At 35.4% G+C, this 21,648-nt stretch overlaps 1 protein-coding gene across 2 annotated transcripts in view; it reads right to left on the bottom strand.

Annotated features, from left to right (window-relative positions):
* Positions 1-1,612: 1,612 nt before the first annotated feature.
* The window catches only part of LOC125159884 (poly(A) RNA polymerase GLD2), a 71,975-nt gene continuing 51,939 nt past the window's right edge, over positions 1,613-21,648 (bottom strand). For both annotated transcript variants that reach the window (XM_047848536.1, XM_047848537.1), the window contains exons 13-16: positions 20,086-20,222; positions 9,777-9,868; positions 4,637-4,716; positions 1,613-3,064 (exon numbers count right to left, since the gene is read on the bottom strand). In XM_047848536.1, the coding sequence (XP_047704492.1) occupies positions 2,990-3,064; positions 4,637-4,716; positions 9,777-9,868; positions 20,086-20,222 (384 nt within the window). In that variant the 3' untranslated portion in view covers positions 1,613-2,989. The remainder of the gene's footprint in view (positions 3,065-4,636; positions 4,717-9,776; positions 9,869-20,085; positions 20,223-21,648) is intronic.

Below are 21,648 nucleotides of genomic sequence, written 5' to 3'. Positions count from 1 at the left end.
CCATTCAAGATCACTACCTTTCTCTGAAATGCTCAGGTTAAATTCAATCCTATATCCAAATCATGTGTCTGTTTCCCTCTGTACATTTCGTAAATTTGTTACTCATTTTTTCCCCCACCATCCCCATCTCTTACGGGCCCAGAAGGAAGCAAAGTACTTAGCACATAGTAGATGCTTACTGAATATCCCCTGAAGAGAACAGGACCAGACCTGCTCAGTACATAGAACAGGTAGAGAGATCTTTATAATACATATTCTTCTTTTCATGAGGATGATTTTATGGCTAAAATAGACATTTATTTTTAATTACCACAAATTCTGTTCACAGAGTTGTTAAATATGATGAACATAAGTTAGGTTGTATTCACCAGTTACACTACATTATAGGTGTACATTAAGTCTGTGAGCAAAGAACTGCAAATAGTTCAGAATTATCAGCTGGTATGTGTGAGAAGGGAAGAGACAAGAGTCCAGTCTTCCAGGGTTCACTAAACCAGGTTTAACATCAGCAATAATTATCCTAACATGAGCCAGGCTTTTCCAACTAGTAATCCCAAATGACTGCTCACCTAGGACAAAAAGCATTCAATCACAGTTGTGGGAATCTGTTAAACACTAATCAAAAGTATAGAAAGCCACTGTATATTCCTTGCATTTCACTCAACATTTCTTGGGAACACTAACTAAAGCCAACAAGATTTATTTGCAAAGATTCCAGTTCAAACCAACCCCAAACTTGGCTGCAGTACAGACTGCACATTTTTAACTTCCTAACACTATTTTCTTAATGATACATGCAAACATATAGAAATGGCCAGATCAATACAAACAGAAAATAAAAGAATGTATTATTCACCACACAAGTCAGTCAAACTGAAAATAATTTAAAAGTCTAAAAAATTTCCTCATATATTAACAGCCACTTATTTGACATATTTGGCTATCACAAGATACATAATTTTAGGTTTCAGTCTATTGACTTAGAAATGGGTACAAGTTTATTAACTTCTTTATGCATTTGTTGTAGCAAGATAGTTAAAAAGTAGCAGCAGTAAGATGGGGTTGATGGGGTATGGCACTGAGAGCTGAGAAAACAGTGGCAGTGGAGGAGTCCATACCATGGTAAACGCTAGGGCTTTCTTAGGAAATGTCCTAATACTATAAAGGCAGAACTCCCTACACACTTCCCCATCCCTGAGAGCTATACAGTATTACCACAGAGCATGAGGACTATTTTTTACTGTTTTTAATGATGCCCGGTCATCACCAAAATATTATGTTCAATACATTCTAATAAAGAAGAGTTGCACAGTGTATATTTTAGGAAACTTTCCAAGAAAAAGAATTGATCTATAAAGCTTAATTGCTTCAAAAGTGTGAAAACATCAGTAATCTAAAAAATTCACCTATGTGGAAAGCTTTATTCTAAATAATGTCACAGAAATAGGGTGCTGATGTGCTTAGCTGGCTTAACCAAATATGATCTCCGTTCTGAGATTTTCTGTATAACCTAAGTTATCAAGCATAAAAATTAGATTCAGCTCAGTTCTAGATGGTAACTACAGCCTCACCTCACAAGTAAAGCCTCACACAGAAAAAACCAACACATCAACAATTTCCATATATAAACTTTATTCCATTTGACATCATACAAAAATTTAAACTTAAAGAAGAAATGAAAATCTGCACCTTTACAAGTCAAAGAAAAGCAAAAGTCTTAGCATTTGAATTGGTCTGCAAAAAACTCAAATACATTAGAGGTACAAACTGTGCTACAGCAGGTCTCAAAGAAGTTGTACACAGTCCTTCTGAAAAAGTTAAAATTGTTTTCAAGATTACTCTTCATATTTAAATGTACAGGCACTGACCAATTTACAAATATTTACATAAACCATAATCAATCTTAATAAACACTGTAGGTTTTTTTTAGCAGCCACCACTACTTCTTCATATGGAAAAAAATACTAAAAAAGATATCTTTACAAACATTAAGCTTTTATTTATAATAATTTTGTCTTACCTAAAACATTTTATAGTGGCTTACTGCCTAAAAATTCCAGTTTAGATTACAATCCTACACTTGTACACAGACAAACTCTGATACTGTCAATAGGATATAATCTCAACTTTGATCTTTCAGTTTCTGTTGCTTCATGTTACAGGGAAAATAAAAGCAGGAAAACATGAAATAAAGTAAAAGTGCACATTGCACTGAACTATCATAAAGCACAGGGGACTTCATCTTTTCAAAAATCTACAACGAACTAATTCTTTAAAACAACTTACTAACCTCTAAACAATACAGGGTGCTCATATTATTACAGTGCAAAATGTACTGTTTTCAACAAAAATTTAAAGCAATCTCAAGAGTACATCAAAAGCATGTGAGGTACTAATGAAATGCTAATATAGACACACCCAAAGCCTCAGTCTATCCCGGAGAGTCAAGTGAAGACTTAAGGCAATTGTCCAGTATTTCATGCCTCTGCAGTGATTTCAGTGAAATTACAGATTTCATTTTGTTTCAAGTAACCGAATAACTGGCTTGAATCTTCACTTTACCAGAACAGACGGGCAACAAACTATATACTGTACGTTATATGTTAAGTATGTGTGAATCAGTCCCTTTCCAAAATTCCACACATCCCTTCAGTATTAGCATGTGGTATAATTAATTGAAGTTATATCAAAAACCTTTTATTTGTTCAGATAATTCCCCCAAAAATATTTTATCTGATCTCTTGAAAATCCATGCCATAATATTACGAATCAATGTAAACATTTTCAAAAATACATCTTTAAATCAAAGGGTTTTATTAGGAAATGTCATAATAAAATATGCAATCTTTATATAAGTATGTCCTCTTAAAAATAAAACATGAAAACAAGAACAGTTAAAAAGAAACCATGATGGAGGTAAACAAAATGCATTATGGTGTTACTATTGTTCTTTATTTCTCAGAAGAATTTATTAAGATATAGAAGCCAGTTATCTTTTCAGGATAGCAGCTCTTAAAGGTAGTATACTGTTCAAATCTCTTTTGTTTTTCAATCTGTGCCATGACTGGGAGAAAAAGAAAAAAATAATTCTTAAAACATAAAATATAAGTGGAACAAAAGACTGAAAAGAGAGTTACTAGAATGTTAACAGTGGTTCTCTCTAGGAGGTAAAATTTGGGGTGATTTTGTGTGTGTGTGTGTGTGTGTGTGTGTGTGTGTGTGTGTGTGTGTTTATCTCCCAAGTTTTTAATATAGTAAATGTCTTTTTTCTGCTGTCAGAAAAGAAAATGTTATTTAAAAACCCTATACCTGTGTGGTTCCAATTTATTAATAAAGAAAGGGACAGACACATAGGTGGTACAAAAAGATACAAATGACAATATTAACATTTACTCACAGACTTAAATAATTTCATCTAAAATAGCAAAGTAATTAAGACAAAACCTTTGGGGTTTGAGAGAGTGTGAGATTATTTCAATTATTTGGTTGACTAGTTTGCATCGATAAGCTTTTCCAATTAAAAATAGTACTACAGAGAGTAAATCTCTAATAAACCACTTTCATGTGCTTCAGAAAAAGAAGAGCACACAGAACTTATCAAAAAGAAAAAAACCAAATTCTTATTCAGGCTACAGATTTGGCTCACTACTCAGTGACTGCATATCTGGTTTATTCTTACTTCAGTTGTTCAACTGACTAAAAGTATTGGTTTTAGAGCTGAACAATCCTAAATGAAAGTTCAGGCATCAAGAAAAACCACAATGTAGCAATGCTGTTTTTGAATTCTCAGTTTAATCTGATAGACCTAAATACTTCCTCTTGGATATTTGTTTTGCCCTGCAGAATTCTATTAATTTTAAATTTTCTATTCTGGTTGATAAAAAGAGGGCCTAATGTGAAAGAAAGCTTGTAATATGACATACTTACATTTTTAATTATCATCAAAATAAAGTCTACTTGTATGTCTAATGAAAAAGTATTCCTCTAAAATGACCTTCACAGTTTGCTGATCTTTTTTTCTTTAATGAGGCATTCTCTCCTATCTGTCTCATAGTATATATTTACATCAATGTGTTTTTACACAGTACTTCGAACTCCTTGAGAAAAGAAACCACACCTAGCAAAATCACCGATGAATAAAGTCATATTATGGACTAAAGAGTGAAGGAATAAACAATATTTTATATATGTATCACTGAGGTTTATATATAATGTGTGTGTACACAAACATACACATTGATTTTTTTAATTTCTCAAAATATAAACAAAGATAAAATGGTGCTCGAATTCCTTGTTACAATGGAGTATACAGAAGGAAAATCAGAACAAACATTAGCTTTCTTCTAAAGCTATAGTAATTCCTTGATATTTCAAGGACAGAAAGGAGTCAGTTAGGTTTTATTCACTCATTTTGATGCTTACTTCCATGAAAATGAAAGCCATGTAAATGAACACAGAGTTCGATTTCTCTGTAGGAAAAGTGTATCTAGCAAGTCATGAATTCTCTATTGTGCTACATTAACAACTTCATAACACAGGAACCACGGCTACTCTGTCCTATTAGATTTTTTTTTTTCCATTTTCAAAGCATACTAGTCCACTAAGGTTTCTAGAGTTAATCTCATACACTATTTACCTTTAAAAATTGATCCTTGATCATGTCAAATTTCTGCTTTTCATGCACAGCTCTGGCCGTATTTGTTCCATCAAAAGGTTCTAGAGTGTCAAATGCACATATAAACAAGAAATTATTAAAATGAGAATTTTGGTTTCTCTATTAGGTTGAACTATATGAAAGAGCCAATATTTGACAGTTTTTAACCTATGAAATAGCAAGTGCACATTGTGAATCCTAATTAGATATCTGCATAAGAAAGTTTTATATACCTGTGAACCATCTAATAAGGTAGACAGAATTCAAGTGACAGGACAAGTAAAAACAAAGTCATCAGCATAGGTATGTTTTAAGTCTAAGTTATAAAAATAAGATTTCTGAAGAATGACAAAGGGTCAAAGACCTATCCCCTACCCTTAGAGAACTAAAAATAAAGAACAAAGTATTATCAAAAGGAATAAAACACTATACACAAAAAAGGTGGTCAATGTCAAATATCACAGAAAGGTAATTTTAAATTTAATTTAAAAGACCACTGATTTATCCAGCAGAGGAAAGGTCAATACCTTTGAAACTAGAAGTTTAATACTCATAAGGATGGAAAACAGTACAAAGTTATGGTGTGAGTGGACAGTTTAACGGTTTAGAAAAAGATACAGTGAGAACAGTAATTTGTAGGGGAAATTTAGCAGTGAAAGAAGAGAAACAGGAGAGCAAGTATAGAAGACAGGAAGAACACAAAGGGGTGTGTGTGTGTGTGTGTGTGTGTGTGTGTGTGTGTGTGCGTCTCCAATGTTACCTTCCACATATTCACCTCCACCCCACTAACCTTTCCCCCACAAGATAAGAGAGAAGAGTCCATATGTAGCGATAAGGAAACTGTCTATATGAGAAGACAAGGAAATTGAGGATACTAGTGAGAAAAGGAAGATAACTAAAGGCATTAGAAATGAGATGGGATAGCCGAAATAATGCCAGGAGTAGGTAAAAATTACTAGTTTAAGAATTCTGGCACTGAAAAAGGAAAAAAAAAAAAAAACACAAAAACTAATTACAAGAGCCAGTACCAATCAAGAGCATTTTTCAACGATGAGAAGACGTATGTATGCTCTAAAGCTGAAAGAAAATGACTAAAGAGAAAGAGAATCAAGTGGCTAGAAAGAAGAAATGGAACAGAGGGGAAAGACCTAGATTTGTCATATAATCTAAGCAGGCCCATAATTTAAAAACACTCCTTTTGTATGTACATTTTTTGATTGTTTAGAAAGGCTATTTTTAAAAGTTTATTGTCACGGTACAAGCATACCTTGTTTTATTGTACTTCACTTTATTGTGCTTCACAGATACTGTGTTTTTTGTGGCAACCCTGTGAACAAGTCTACTGGTGGCATTTTTCCAACAGCATTTGCTCACTTTGTTGTCTCTGTCACATTTTGGCAATTCTCACAATATTTCAAACTTTTTATCATTATAGTTGTTATAGTGATCTGTGATCAGTGCTCTCTGATGTTGCTATTGGAATTTTTAGGGGGCACCACGACCACACCCATATAGGAAGGCAAACTTTGTAAATGCTGTGTGTGTTCTGACTGCTCCACCCACTGGCCATTGCCCTGTCTCTCTCCCTTTCCTTGGGCCTTCCTATTTTCCCTGAGACACATCAATATTGAACTCAGGCCAAAAAATAACCCCATGATGGCCTCAAAGTATTCAAGTGAAGTGAAAGAAAGAGTCACACAGTTTTCACTTTAAATCAAAAGCTAGAAATGATTGAGCTTGGTGAAGAAGGCATGCTGAACACCAAGACAGGCCAAAAGCTAAGCCTCTTGGAATGAACGCGAAGTTGTGAATGCAAAGAAGTTCTTTAAGGAAATGAAAAGAGCCATTCCTGTGAGCATATGAACATGAAAGTCAAAGTCTTACTGCTGATACGGAAAAAATTTTAGTGGTCTGGACAGAAGACCAAATAGCCACAACATTCTCTTAAGCCAAAATCTAATTCAGAGCAAGGCCCTAACTCTCTCCAATTCTACGAAGCCTAAGAGAGGTGAGAAAGCTGCAGAAGAAAAGTCTGAAGCTAGCACAGGTTTGTACATGAGGTTTAAGGCAAGAAGCCACCTCCATAACATAAAAGTGCGAGGTGAAGGAGCAAGCGCTGATGTGGAAGCCACAGAAATGTATTCAGAAGATGTAGCTAAGATAATTCGTGAAGATGCCTACCGTAAACAACAGATTTTCCAAGTAAATGAAACAGCCTTATACTGGAAAAAGATGCCATCTAGGATTTTCATAACTAGAAAGAAGTCAATGCCTGGCTTCAAAGCTTAAGGATAAGAGGACTCTCCTGTCGGGGGCTAATGTAGCTGATAACTTTAAGTTGAAGCCAATGTTCATTTACCATTCTGAAAATCCTAGGGCCCTTAAGAATTATGTTAAATCTACTATGCCTGTGTTCTATAAATGGAGCAACAAAGCCTAGATCGCAGCACATATGTCTACAACAGTTTACTAAATTATTTTAAGTCACCTTTTAAGACATACTGTTCAGAAAAAAAATTCCTTTCAAAATATGACTGCTTATTGACAATGTACCTGGTCACCCAAGAGTTCTGATGAAGATGTAAAAAAAATTGTTGTTTTCACGTCTGCTAACACAACATCCATTCTGCAGCCCATGGATCAAGAAGTGATTTCGACTTTCAAGTTTCATTATTTAAGAAATATATTTTGTAAGGCTATAAGACAGTGATTCCTATATGGATCTTGGCAAAGTCCATTGAAAAACCTTCCGGAAAGGATTCACCATTCTACATGCCAGTAAGGACATTTGTGATTCATGGGAAGAGGTGAAAATATCAGCATTAATGGGAGTTTGGAAGAAGCTGATTCCAGCCCTCATGAATGACTTTGAGAGGTTCAAGACTTCAGTGGAAAAAGTAACTGCAGATGTGGAAAGAGTGAGAGAAGTAGAATTAAAAGTGGAGCCTGAACACTGTTGTCAGCGCAGAGCCTGCGTCAGATCCTCTGTCCCCCTTTCTCTGCTCTCTCCCACTTGCGCTCTCAAAAATAAACAAACATTAAAAAAAGAAGAAGTGAAGCGTGAAGACGTGAATGACTTTTGCCACAATCTCATGATAAAACCTGAATGGATAAGGACTTGCTCTTATAGATGAGCAAAAAAAAAAATGGTTTCTTCAGATGGAATTTACTCCTGGTGAAGATGCTGAAATGTCATCAAAGGATTTAATGTTACATAAACTTAGTTGAAAAAATAGAGCAGGGTTTGAAAGGACTGACTCCAATTTTCAAAGAAATACTGTGAGTAAAATGCTCTCACATGCTATAGAGAAATCATTTGTGAAAAGAAGTCAATCAACGCAGCAAACTTCACTGTCTCATTTTAAGAAATTGCCACAGCCACCTCAATCTTCAGCAATCAGCATCCTGATTAGTCAGTAGCCATCAACATCAAGACAAGATCCTCCACCAGCAGAAAGATTATGACTTGCTGAAATCTCAGACAATGGTTAGCATTTTTTAGCAACAGTCTTTTTAAATTAAGGTATGTACATTTTTCTTTCTTTCTTTTTTTTTAATATCTTATTTATTTTGAGAGAGAGCATGAACGGGCAAGGGGCAGAGAGAGGGAGACAGAGAATCCCAGGCAGGCCTGTACTGTCAGCAAAGAGCCTGATGTGGAGCTCAAACTTAAAATCCATGAGATCAGGACCTGAGCCGAAATCAAGAGTCGGACGCTTGACTGAGCCACCCCGTATACTGTTCTTTTAGACGTAATACTATTCACACCTCATAGACTACAATATAGGGTAAACGTAACTTTCATATGACCAGGAAACCAAAAACTTCATTTGACTCACTTTATTGTGATATTTGCTTTATTGCGGTGGTCTGGAACTGAACCCACAATATATCTGAGGAACGCCTGTGCTTTTTTTTAAAAATAGAGTAATGCCTTATGCCAAGCCACCGGATCACATCACACACAGCACTTCACAACAGTTTTTAATATTCAAAAGAACACAAGTAACTAAAATAATACACACCCACTATGCAATTTAACCAACCACCAAAGCAGGAAATTAAATTTCATATTCAAAGACGCTTAAGATGTTGCATATAATCCAAGAATAAAATATTCTAAATTTGATGTTTTCCTACAAACACTGCACTTAACACTTAACACATTCTTTTTTACCTCAAGATTTACAAAAGTCTTCAACTTGGAATCTGTGAGAGTAATTTTGCCTCTTGAGTCAATTTCCCACCAACTCAAAGAAATATTCAACAACATGTAAATTAATTTTAGAGAACAGATTATCTTCAGAGCATTCGATTTTTAAAGTAAAATAAATACTATTCATAAAAATCTAGCTTGCCTTAAGTATCGATATTTTAGCTATAAAAGAACTCATTTTATCTCAGTATAAGTATCATCACATGAAGATAATATTTTCTTCCACCTTCAAGTCATGAAATTAAATTTCAATCACCTACAAGCAGGAGGGATGAATAAAGACTGCTCAAATATTACCAACTGGAATATTAAACGCCTAAATTCGTATTTACTATTTTTTACAGCTAAAGAATTAATTTTTTAAAATTCAATGAAAACACTCAGCCATAAAAAAGAATGAAATCTTGTCATTTGCAACAACGTGGATGGAGCTAGAGAGTATTAAGCTAAGTGAAGTAAGTCAGAGAAAGACAAATGCCATATGATTTCACTTATATGTGGAATTTAAGAAACAAAACAAACAAACAGGGGGAAAAAGGGAGGCAAACCAAAAAACACACTCTTAACTACAGAGAACAAACTGATGGCTACCATAGGGGAGGAGAGTGGGGGGATGGATTAAATAGGTGATGAGGATTAAGGAGGGCACTTGTGATGGGCACTGCATGGTGTATGTAAGTACTGAATCACCAAATTCTACACTTAAAGCTAATATTACACTGTATGTTAACTGGAATTTAAATAAAAAGTTGGAAGAAAAAAAAGAAAATTTTATAACTAAAAGACTTGTAAGCCAGAATATGAATGTATTAATTTTAACTGAAATACAAACTGAAATTATTCAAGTAATTCTCTCAGTACCATGGTGATAACTGGGTGGTAAAGTAGTAGTTGTGGGAAAGCTACCTTCGACACAGATGTATTTATTTCTCCATTCAATACCATCAGGCCTAGGAATGGCTTTGGCTTCACGAACTGAAATCATTTGACTGTTCCAGCTGAAAGAAGAAAAATACCGTGTTAACTATTTGCTTAATTTTCATTTTATTAGGTTTATCATATTTAACAGTGAGTCCCATTCTGATTTTCTCACAGAATACTGAAACTTGCCTCCACCCTCAGCACCTCAATCCCTATTTCCCCTTCTTTTTTCTCCATAGCACTTAAATTCTAACAATTTGCTTATTTATTATGTTACTGTTTATTGTGTGTCTCTCCCAAGCCGAATGAAAGCTCCAAGATAATTTATGTATTTTTTTCACTGTTCGGATATTGTTTAGTACAAAGTAAACATTCAATACATATTTACTGAATAAATGAATATGAAAAATAAGAAAATATAAGCAGAAAATATAAAAATTATGTTCATTGTTAGCACCTCAGGAAGGATTTCTTATTAAGACATGTAATCGCACATTGTTTTCTGATATCATTAAATAATCTTGTTTAGTGCATGTCCATTTATATGATTTGGGAGAAAATTTTGCAATTTTCCAATAGAAGCCAGTAGGTGCTGTTTTAGGAAAAATTAATACTCTATGAAAACATATTGTTATTGCTGTATATCAGATGTAGCTATTAACAGTAAAGTTATATTCAAATAAAACAATTTTATCAGCATGTCGAAAGGTAAACTGACCAGTCTGTCTGTAGTAGGTTACCTTACATTCTGGTTTTGTTTGTTTTTTTTATTTCTTTATAATAGTTCTGCACAAGTATGATTTTCGTTTTCTCTAAAATGTATGACAATTCACCTTGTATACAAGATAAAAATAAATTTGGAAAATAGGTGAAATCTTTTTTTTTTTTTTCAGCCATATTTAGTTCTGTCCACCATTTCAGTAAGAATAGAAAGACCAAGTTTTGGGACCTTCCATCTCCAACATTTATCTACTCGTCCTCTATTTATCAGACAAAGAATTTCTAAGAATATAATCATGGGTCCAATATGGCATTTGTTTCTGGAAAACTGATCCATCTCTATGTTAAATATGCAAGAAAACATTGCACCTTGTGAAGTTGGATAATTGAATAGGATCCTTGAAGTATGACTTTCTATTTTTTCTTATCAGGAATACTAGAAATACTTAACAAAGACAGCTTTTAAATTAAGAATACATATCAGAATTTATGCTTTTTAAAAACTAAGTAGGTTATCAAAGAGAAATACTTAGTATTAATTACAGTAACATGTTTTAGATCTGTCGTCTACAGCAGCTCCATTAGTAGAAACTCCAAACAGAAAAGAACTACAATGCTCTGTTGGTCCAAGTTTGTTTCCAAAATTTTTGTAAAATAACAAGGAAGGGGCATCTAGCTGGTTTAGTCGTAAATAGAGCATGAGACTCTCGATTTGGGGTCATGAGTTCAGGACCCACACTGGTTATAGCGATTACATACATACATAAATACAAAAGAAAAAAAAAATAACAATGTAAAGGAGAGAGTTATAGAACCATGTGCCAGAACCAAACAATGATACTTTGTGCTACACTTTACTTCATACCACTTGAGGTAAATTTCACTAATAAAATGAACTTTTTCCTGAGACTACTTGTTTCTCATTCAACTTAAAGGACAGTTGAATCTGAAATAAAATTAAAATTGGAATGTTAAAAAGGTGTAGACTGATTTTTTTTCTTTCAGACAAATTTAGAATGTCGAAATACTGTATCCTGCTGTTAAATTACAGTTCTTTGTTTTTTTTTTTAATCAAAGGAACTCTTCTTACCACCATACTTCTATGAAATACAATCCTGAATTTATATTACATGCCAATACTTAGTTCTAAACTGGGTCACAGAAACATATGTTACATACCTACATTCACTTTATTATCCCTAACCAGGTATCATTTAAGCTGCAGCCTATAATCAACCTGAATAATGCAGCTATTTAAGTGACTATATCATTTGAAGTACTTCACAAAGGGGAAAAAAAAAAAAAGAATATTTTAAAACACTATAATTTAGACTGATTCAATCTATTGCATTTTCAAAGCGCTTTTAAATATTTCTAAATTGTTAAATATTTGAAATAATAAAATATGATATATAATTTATTTACTATTTTTATTTTTAGAGGTGAATTTAAATGTAGAATCCAAATGGAAATTTATAAACATTTTCCCTAAATATGTCATTCTTTAAAACAGGGCCCTAATTAACTCTTGTATCATACTATATTTTTCCTTATTTTATTTTATTTTTTTAAGCATATAGTGCAACAATGATTTCAGGAGTAGATTCCTTAGTGACCTTTACCCATTTAGCCCATCTCCCCTCCCACAACCCCTCCCGTAACCCTCAGTTTGTTCTCCATATTTATGAGTCTCTTCTGTTCTATCCCCCTCCCTGTTTTTGTATTATGTTTCCCTTCCCTTAGGTTCATTTGTTTTATCTCTTAAAGTCCTCGTATGAGTGAAGTCATGATTTTTGTCTTTCTCTGACTAATTTCACTCAGCATAATACCCTCCAGTTCTATCCATGTAGTGGCAAATGGCAAGATTTCATTATTTTTGACTGCCGAGCAATACTCCATTGTATATATATGCCACACCTTCTTTATCCATTCATCCATCGACGGACATTTGGGCTCTTTCCATACTTCAGCTATTGTCGATAGTGCTGCTGTAAACACTGGGGTGCATGTGTCCCTTCTAAACAGCACCCCTGTATCCCTTGGATAAATACCTAGTAGTGCAATTGCTGGGTCGTAGGGTAGTTCTATTTTTAGTTTTTTGAGGAACCTCCTCCATACTGTTTTCCAGAGTGGCTGCACCAGCTTGCATTCCCATCATACCATATTTTTCTATTGTAATTTGTTTGCCATATGAAAATCTATTATTTTTCACTCAATAATTAAGGTGTAAAATAAGATACAGCCTATAAAAGAGGAATGTGTCAGGAAAGCAGATAGAGGGCTTAATTTTTTTTTTTTAATTTTTTTTTTTAACATTTATTTATTTTTGAGACAGAGAGAGACAGAGCATGAACGGGGGAGGGTCAGAGAGAGGGAGACACAGAATCTGAAACAGGCTCCAGGCTCTGAGCTGTCAGCACAGAGCCCGACGTGGGGCTTGAACTCACGGACCGTGAGATCATGACCTGAGCTGAAGTCGGCCGCTTAACCGACTGAGCCACCCAGGCGCCCCTAGAGGGCTTAATTTAATCTAAAATAGATTTGATAATATATGGTAATATTTTGAATATAAAACTTAGTTTACCAACTCTATATTGGTAAGATGCCTGCTTCTTTACTTCAGTAATGATAATGGACTGCTACTTATCCATTAACTCTCTCCTAGCCATTATTTTAATGACAAAGTGTTTTGAAATGTTTTCTTAAATAGGAACATTAAAATTAAAATTTTAAGTCTAACAAAGCAAGTCAAAATTATGGGTCCGATACTATATGACCATGTATATATGTACACATATACATATACATACATACATACAAATACATACACACATATGCTAAGACTAGTCTAATTAAGTGAACAAATATATATTTGGGGCTGGGAAGCAAACAAAAAGAAAACTTTGTCAGGGATTTCAAGCTTCTTATGCAGACAGAAAATTTTGGTCTAATGCTAGAGTTTTGTTTTTAAAAAAAATTTTTTAACGTTTATTTTTGAGACAGAGACAGAGTGTGAGCGGGGGAGGGTCAGAGAGAGAGGGAGACACAGAATCCTAAGCTGGCTCCAGGCTCTGAGCTGTCAGCACAGAGCCTGACGCGGGGCTCGAACTCATGGACCGTGAGATCATGACCTGAGCCGAAGTCGGACGCTTAACCGACTGAGCCTCCCAGGCGTCCCTAGAGTTTTCTTTTGTTAGAGTTCTGTTTTGTTTTGACTGGTTCTCCTTCTGCCTGACCCTTTCTTCCACCTGACTCCTTAAATTCTGGTGTCCATCAGGGTCTCACCTCTTTCAATTTTCTTCTAATGCTACAGCACCCCTCCTAAGCTTTAACAGTCTGATGTTTCTTTCCCAAATCCTCTCTCCAGCCCTGATCTTGATACTAAGCTCAAGGACAATCCTTGCAAGTAACAACTGGAAACCACCACCTGGATGTCCTACATGCATCCCTGTGCCCACATTTTCGAGACTAATTTAATACATTCTGTCTATGGTCAGAATAAACCACTTCCGTGCACACCCCCTCAACTTTCTTACCCTTCCTGCTGCACTTATCTTATTTGGTAGAAAAACAACCATTATTAAATCTATGTCTACTCCAATTCATTCCCATGCAGCTCAACAGGCCTGGAGAGAAATATGCAACCATGCTGACCTTTAAATTCATGACAACTTTAAATGCATTTTAAATTTATGATGACTTAGCTCAAAAAGACCTTAGATGCTACTACCCACCAATTATATTCAATTTCCATAGTTAATACACTCCTTTATTCTCCTACAGGATAATTCATACTTCCTCTCACTTTTCAAATTTCCTCACTCACAATCATTCCCAGTTGATGTCCATCCTTCATTTCACTAAAAAACTAAAGCAACCAAAAGATAATTTCTACTACCTCCCACTCTTATCAATTCCTCTATATCCACATACTCTGCTTTTTCTTTTTTTTTTAATAATTTTTTTTAATGTTTATTTATCTTTGGGAGGCAGGGAGACAGAGTGGGGGAGGGGCACAGAGAGAGGGAGACACAGAATCCGAAGCAGGCTCCAGTCTCTGAGCTGTCAGCACAGAGCATGATGCAGGACTTGAACCCACAAAGCAGGATCACGACCTGGGCCAAAGTCAGACACCCAACCAACTGAGCCACCCAGGTGGCCCTTCTTCTTCTTATTATTAATGCATTGTCTGTGCTCCTATCCCACTTGTGCTCTAGATTCAAACCCTCCTTGATTCAAAAAAAGTATACTGTTCAACAACTTACTATGTATTTCCCTGCTATCATCAATTTTGACATCAAGATGGGTTATTTCTCCTGAAAAACTCAACCCCACTGAACTATCCGATTCCTTTTTGTTATTATTATTTGAGAGAGAGAGAGAGAGAGAGAGAGAGAGAGAGAGAGAGAGAGAGAGAGCACGTGAGCAGGGGAGAGGGGCAGAGGGAGAGACTTAACTCCGATTTCTACTCCCCATTCTATATACTACACTATGTGTATTTAATTCTTCCCTGTTCTCTCTTGAGCCCACACCAGTGATGCTTTTTACCCCCATTATTCCACAGAAACTGCTCCTGGCAAGAGACCAGGGGCCTCCCATGTGGACCAATGTTCCAACGGTCACCTTTTACTGCTCATCTTGTACTTGACCTATCAAAAACTGTGACACAGATAATCACTCCTTCCCCCTCGAAACACTTCCCCACCCTTGGATTCTAAGACAATACATTCTATTGGCTTTCCTCCTATCTCAATGATCCTCCCTTTTGGACTATAAATTAGTTCTTTCTTATCCCTCACCTCATTTTTATTTCATCTTTGTATTATGAAATTCTTCAGAGAGAAAAACTTGAAAAGCATAAAGCTCAAAAAGAATACAATAGTGTTAACATTTCCCACACGTGCTTGTATATGTGTATATGTGCGTGTTTTGAACTGAACTATTTGCTAAGCTGTGGATACATGAAACTTCATTTCTTTATCTTTTGGCATATATCTCCTAAAGAACGTTGTTTCCTTTATAATACCAACAGCATCTAGAAATTAACAGTAAGTCAAATGCCTTTTATAATTCCTCCACACCCTAATCAGATTACAATCAAGGCTCGTGTATTGTATTTGTCCCATCTCCTTAACCTGGAAAAGTTCTCTCCACTTATTTTTTTAATGACATTGACATTTTAAGAGACTAGGCCAGTTGTTTCAAAAAACACCTATATTTTGAATTTGCCTCTCTTCTTTGTGTCATTTAACATATTCCTGTATCTTCTGTATTTCCTATAAACCTCTTAACAAGGGACTTTCTAAGGGTTGTCTTTGGCCTTTTCTCTTTCCTATTGGTTTTTTCAAACCGTTTCATAGCTTTAAATACCATTTACCTGTTGACAACTCCCAAATATATAGCTCTAACCATGACCTCTCTCCTGAACTCTAGATTTGTATATCCAACTATATACTCAATATCTCCACGTGATTATTTTGCAGATATCTCAACTTTTCAATGTTTAAAATCAATAATGCTCCTCCATTGCCTTCCCCATTACACCTAATGGCAACTCCATTGTTTCAATTGCTTGCCAAAAACTTAGAAATCATTCTTGACTCCTTCTCATATGCTACATCTAATCTGTTGCAAATTAATATATACAAGTGGAATCTGACTACTTTTCATTCACTTCCACTATAATCATCCTTATCCAAGGCACTTCTCTTAAATTATTGTAATATCCTTCTAAGTAGGCTCCTTGCTTATGCCCTTGGCTCCCCTCAGTCTATTCTTACCCACCAGCAGCCAGTCTGTTCTTCCCTGTGATAAACCAAACCAGATTACATCATTTCTCTACTGGAACCCCTCCAGTGGTTTTCCATATCACCCAAATGAAAAGCCAAAGTCACCAAAATTAACTAGACAGCCCTATATGATGTAGATTTCCTTAACTCTTTGAAAGCATTTTCTTCAATTCTCTTCCGGGCACACTGGCCTCTTTGTTATTCCTTGAAGATGTCAGACAACCCCCATCTCAGGTTCTTTGTCTTTGCACTTGCTTTTCCTTCTGTTTGGAAACCTCTTCTCCACAGACACATAACTCACACATTCCTCTCCATCATTTCTTTATTAAAGGTCACTTTTCGGGGCGCCTGGGTGGCTCAGTCGGTTAAGCGGCCGACTTCGGCTCAGGTCACGATCTCGCGGTCCGTGAGTTCAAACCCCACACTGGGCTCTGTGCTGACAGCTCAGAGCCTGGAGCCTGCTTCAGATTCTGTGTCTCCCTCTCCCTCTGCTCCTCCCCTGCTCGTACTCTGTCACCCTCTCCCAAAAATAAACAAACATTAAAAAAAAACTTTTTTTAAAAAGATCACTTTGGGGCGCCTGGGTGGCGCAGTCGGTTAAGCGTCCGACTTCAGCCAGGTCACAATCTCGCGGTCCGTGAGTTCGAGCCCCGCGTCAGGCTCTGGGCTGATGGCTCAGAGCCTGGAGCCTGTTTCCGATTCTGTGTCTCCCTCTCTCTCTGCCCCTCCCCCATTCATGCTCTGTCTCTCTCTGTCCCAAAAATAAATAAACGTTGAAAAGAAAAATTAAAAAAAAAAAAGATCACTTTTTCTGTGGGAATTTTCCTTCACCATGCTAAGTAATAAACTGCAATGCAGGCATTAAAACTGTAAGAATTACATATACCAGAAACTCCTTTTTTGCTTTTGCTTTATTTTTCTCCACTTACCACCATCTAACATGCTAGACATTTTGTTTGTTTATTGTCTATCTCTCTATAGTACAATACATATGCAACGTAAGCTCCATGAAGACACTTTTGCCTGTTTTGTTAACTGCCATATCCCTGATACATAGAAAATAGCTTGATATGTAGTAGGCACTCAATGATTTATTAAATGAGATGAAAAAAATCAGAATAAGAAAGGAGATGGCTGGAAAAATTAGGCCTTTGTAATTTCCTTCTTAAAAAATGTATTTAAGTATGTAGGCATGCATTTTTAACTTGAGATAGACTAGCAGTAATGGCATGTGATTAGGCAGCCAGAGAATAGAGGATTAAAAAATAGGTAACCTTTTAAGGTTCCTAGAATCTCTAGTACCTAGGAGTTTTTAAGATATTTAAAACTTAAATTTTTCCTTTGTTTTGCTAAAATACAAAATTATTACATTCTGACTTTTTTTTTCCCTTGGTTCTCTGAGCTACCTGATCCTTTTTTTTATTTTGTCAGTTCCCTGCTCCCAGGTACAGTTCTAGAAGTATGGCTTCATTTTAAGAATTTTCAGCAGGAAGGTTTGGGAAAAAGCTGTGAGTGAAGCAGATAGGAAAATCTTAGTGATTTTTAAATGGCCATACCAAATTTCTGCAACATTTATGCCATGTACTCAAGTGTTGCTTAATAGGCACTTAATTCTGCCTTCAAGTAAAGAGAATTTTTTAAATGAGTATCTCCAAGTTCAGAAGAAATCCTTACAAACATTTCTAACAGCTGCCAGAATTCCTCTGAACAGCACCTAGTTCATTGCCATGACTACATTCTTGGCAGTGCTCTCTCCAGTCAAATTTCTGAAAATATCTGGTATGAAACAACAATATACTTGACAACTGCACTGTATGATGAAAGAATGGGTGAAGATGTCTCCTAAATCATGTATCATAGTGGTAACAAATGCATCCAAAAGTTCAAAACCTCTTCTGAAACCTCAGCACCCTAGCCAGTATCATTTGGTACAACCGGCTAGTTTCTGTTAATACTAAACTAACACACAAACCTGCACATCTACCATCTTGTTTCAGTCCAACAAAGCAGTTGATTTTCAAGGTACTGGTATCTAGATGTTCTAGTCCTAAACTGCACGTGGTAGAAATATATATTTTTTCTATGAATCCTTTCCCTCTCTTCAAACTTCCCTAATTTACAATAAAACAGACGATGCCAATATATTCTAAAAATTAAGAATATAGTTTTGGAGTCAGGCCCCAGACTGAATCCCAGTTCTCTAACTATCTAGCTGTACTGCCATAGGCAAGTTTAAAGTATACAAAGTATACAAATTCCCTAGGCCTCACGGGGGATTACCATGAGGATTATGAAATAATATATAGAAATCACTTGGCATACTGTAGGACATGAGGTACTCACTAAACATTAGCTACAGTTACTGCAACATCTCAAAAATCTTAACTCTAGAATAACCTTTACAGTCTCTTACATCCCATGTCTCTTATTTCTTGTCTTTATAAATGAAGGCCCCTTCCTTTTTATCCTTATTGCCTAGACTTACACTCTGGTGCTGGTCATTTTTAACGGTGATTATTTTAACTTCATTTTTATTCAACTACTTTCCTCCAGCATTTTTCCTACTCCTTTTCTTAACCCAATTCAGTAATTTTTAAGTCACCTTTAGTATCTTTGCAACATGTCTGTAATCTTACCCTCTGCTTCAAAAGTATTTATTTATAGCAAGTATTTTTCAAGTAGCCACTGTCTGGCACTAGGGTAGGTAATGGAGACACAACTGTAAACTAAACAGGCACAGTATGGTAAAAGCTCTGCTTTGAGGAATTTAAATAACATTACTTCTTTCATGCCCTATGTTTCAAATCATCTCCTACGAGGCAGGTTTCTTTAGAGCTACTGCATCACAGCAAACAAAACAATACTGACACTGCAGTAAAGCATCATAGTTAAGAGTATGGATTTTGCAGTCAAACCCAACAGAAATACTCCCCTGACTAGCTGTGTGATCTTAAGGAAAGTTTCTTCACCTCTCTAAATGCTTCACTGGTAAAATGGGCATAATATAATACCATATGATATGGTTATTATGTAAACTGAATGAGATAATACATATCTGTTTAAAACAATTTTTCCCACCTAATAACAGCAATTTATTACAAATGCTATTTTCCCTCTCTCCAAATCTCTTCCAAGTGGCACCCTCCTCCTCTAACTTTGTACAACTCCTAAGCTTTCCTCCTTCAAGCTTTTCAGAGGAGCTGCAAACAATCTCTAATCCCACTCAATCTGGACTAAGAACTCCCTTAAGAACTTTCAGTTAAATCCAGTCTGATTATACACTTTAGTGTTCTACATTTACCTATCACCCTCAGAAGAACAAAAAAAAAAAAAAAAAAATGGAAAAGGAGTATTCCTTGATTTTTATTCATACTAACACAACTATTCAGGTATCAAGTATCCAGAAGATCTTTTCCCAAGTTTGTTTTAGCTGTGTTTATGATAAATCTTAACTTCCTAAAAACAGATGTTTCAAACTATGCAGCACCTATACAGGGCCATCACAAACATTTATTCAGGCCCTGCTATGAAAAGAGGCAGGTAAACATAAAATGAAATCGCTACTGAAATCTACTAAAATCGGGCTTACTGAACTGTAATTTTTCATTAGCTAGGAATGTGAAATCTACTTAGTTCCTAACAATTAATCATTGGAATATTAAATTTTATAAACTGTGTATTTCTAGACAAGGCTGTAGCACTGAAACTAACAAATATAGCTTCCGACCAAAACTGTAGCATTCACAGAGATCAATGAATAAACACAATTTGAAATTTTCACTTACTCAAATTCTGTAGCATAATATTTAAGAAAGCCCAGTAAGAGGTCCCCAAGATTTGATTCATTCTTCGAGAGGTAAGGAGGAACATTACATGGAGCTTGATGTACAAGATGCAGCTGTATAGCAGGACTAAAAGATTCCTGTCAAAAAGAAAAAGGGGGAAATATAAAGCCATTTAAAACACACACTAAAAACTTTACAAATCCTGACGTAATGCTCTCTGAAGAAGAGAGAAGAAATCTTTATGTTGGCAGTTTGGAAATCTGAAGTTTTTCTCCTACTAAGGATTTCACCAGTATTTAGAGTATGCCAGAAAATACTTAAAAAACTAAGAGATTCTAAACCTTGGCTGAGGTATATCACTCATTTAAATGGATTCCTACAGTAGCAAAAAATTTTCTAACTCATAAACCCTTACTGTACATACTAAGATTTCATCAAATTACATATGGATTTCTTTATAAATGTATCTCCTTAACTGCTTCTACAAGGAGCAGTTGTACTTTATAAAGGGTTAAATCAAGCACAAGGTAAGAGTGTTTTCTAACTGTCACTTAAAATTTCTCTTAGAGGCCATAAAAGTAATTAATATATGTATAGTACTTATACCAATTTTAAGATTCTTAAAATTTTATTTCATTTTTGTATTTTGTATCTTAATGGGAAGGAAAGACAGAAATTCAACATGAATTAAACTTCAAAAGACAAAGAAGGCAGGGAAAAGAAGAAAGATAGGAAACAAACCAGCAAGCAATATTCAGCAAACTTTTACCACAATATTCATAAAGGAGGGTATCATTCGCTTGTAATCCATGCTGAAACAACACACTTATTGGAAAGAATACTAATGGGTACTTATCTTTTTGCTGATAGTATGCCATTCATTTTCATGTATGATCTTTATTAGTAACAAATTCTGGCTCTAAAACATACTGAATGAACTATGGAGGTTCTAACGTAACACATATCCATGTATTAGAAAAAAAACTTTAAGGTAATTTGAACACTGTCCTTAAGATGGGTTTTCTACATGCCTCTTTGCCATCAGAGTAATAGATTTTTTTTTAAGCAACTTGTTCAGGCAAAACAGCTTATCCTTAAGGTTCCCAAATACCTAACAAATCAACCTTCGGTTTATGGATATCAATTCAATTAGTAATGTCTAAGTCACTCCATTAAATTTTAAAAAAAGGCTCCCAAAAAACTAAGCTGATACAGAGAAACAGGGTAGTGCATCTATTTAAAGGCAGTACTCGGGGTGCCCGGGTGGCTCAGTTAGTTAAGCATCTGACTCAATTTCAGCTCACATCATGATCTTACAGTTCATGAGCTCAAGCCTCACATTGGGCTCTGTGCTGGCAATGCGAAGCCTGCTTGGGATTCTCTCTCTCCCTCTCTGTCTCTGCACCTCTCCTTTCACCCGCTTGCAAGCGTGAGTGTGCACTCTCTCTCTCAAAAATAAACAAACATTTTAAAAAATTTAAAAAATAAAGGTAATCCTCAAAACTCCCAGTAAAAATAAAGGAGCAAGAAAATAACAAATTCTCTCCCTGTCCTACAATTCTA

The sequence above is a fragment of the Prionailurus viverrinus genome, unplaced genomic scaffold (genome assembly GCF_022837055.1).
Source record: "Prionailurus viverrinus isolate Anna unplaced genomic scaffold, UM_Priviv_1.0 scaffold_80, whole genome shotgun sequence".
In the NCBI taxonomy this organism is placed as follows: Eukaryota; Metazoa; Chordata; class Mammalia; order Carnivora; family Felidae; genus Prionailurus; species Prionailurus viverrinus.
Note: the sequence above shows the minus strand (reverse complement) of the source record. Positions and strands in the feature narration are given on the sequence as shown.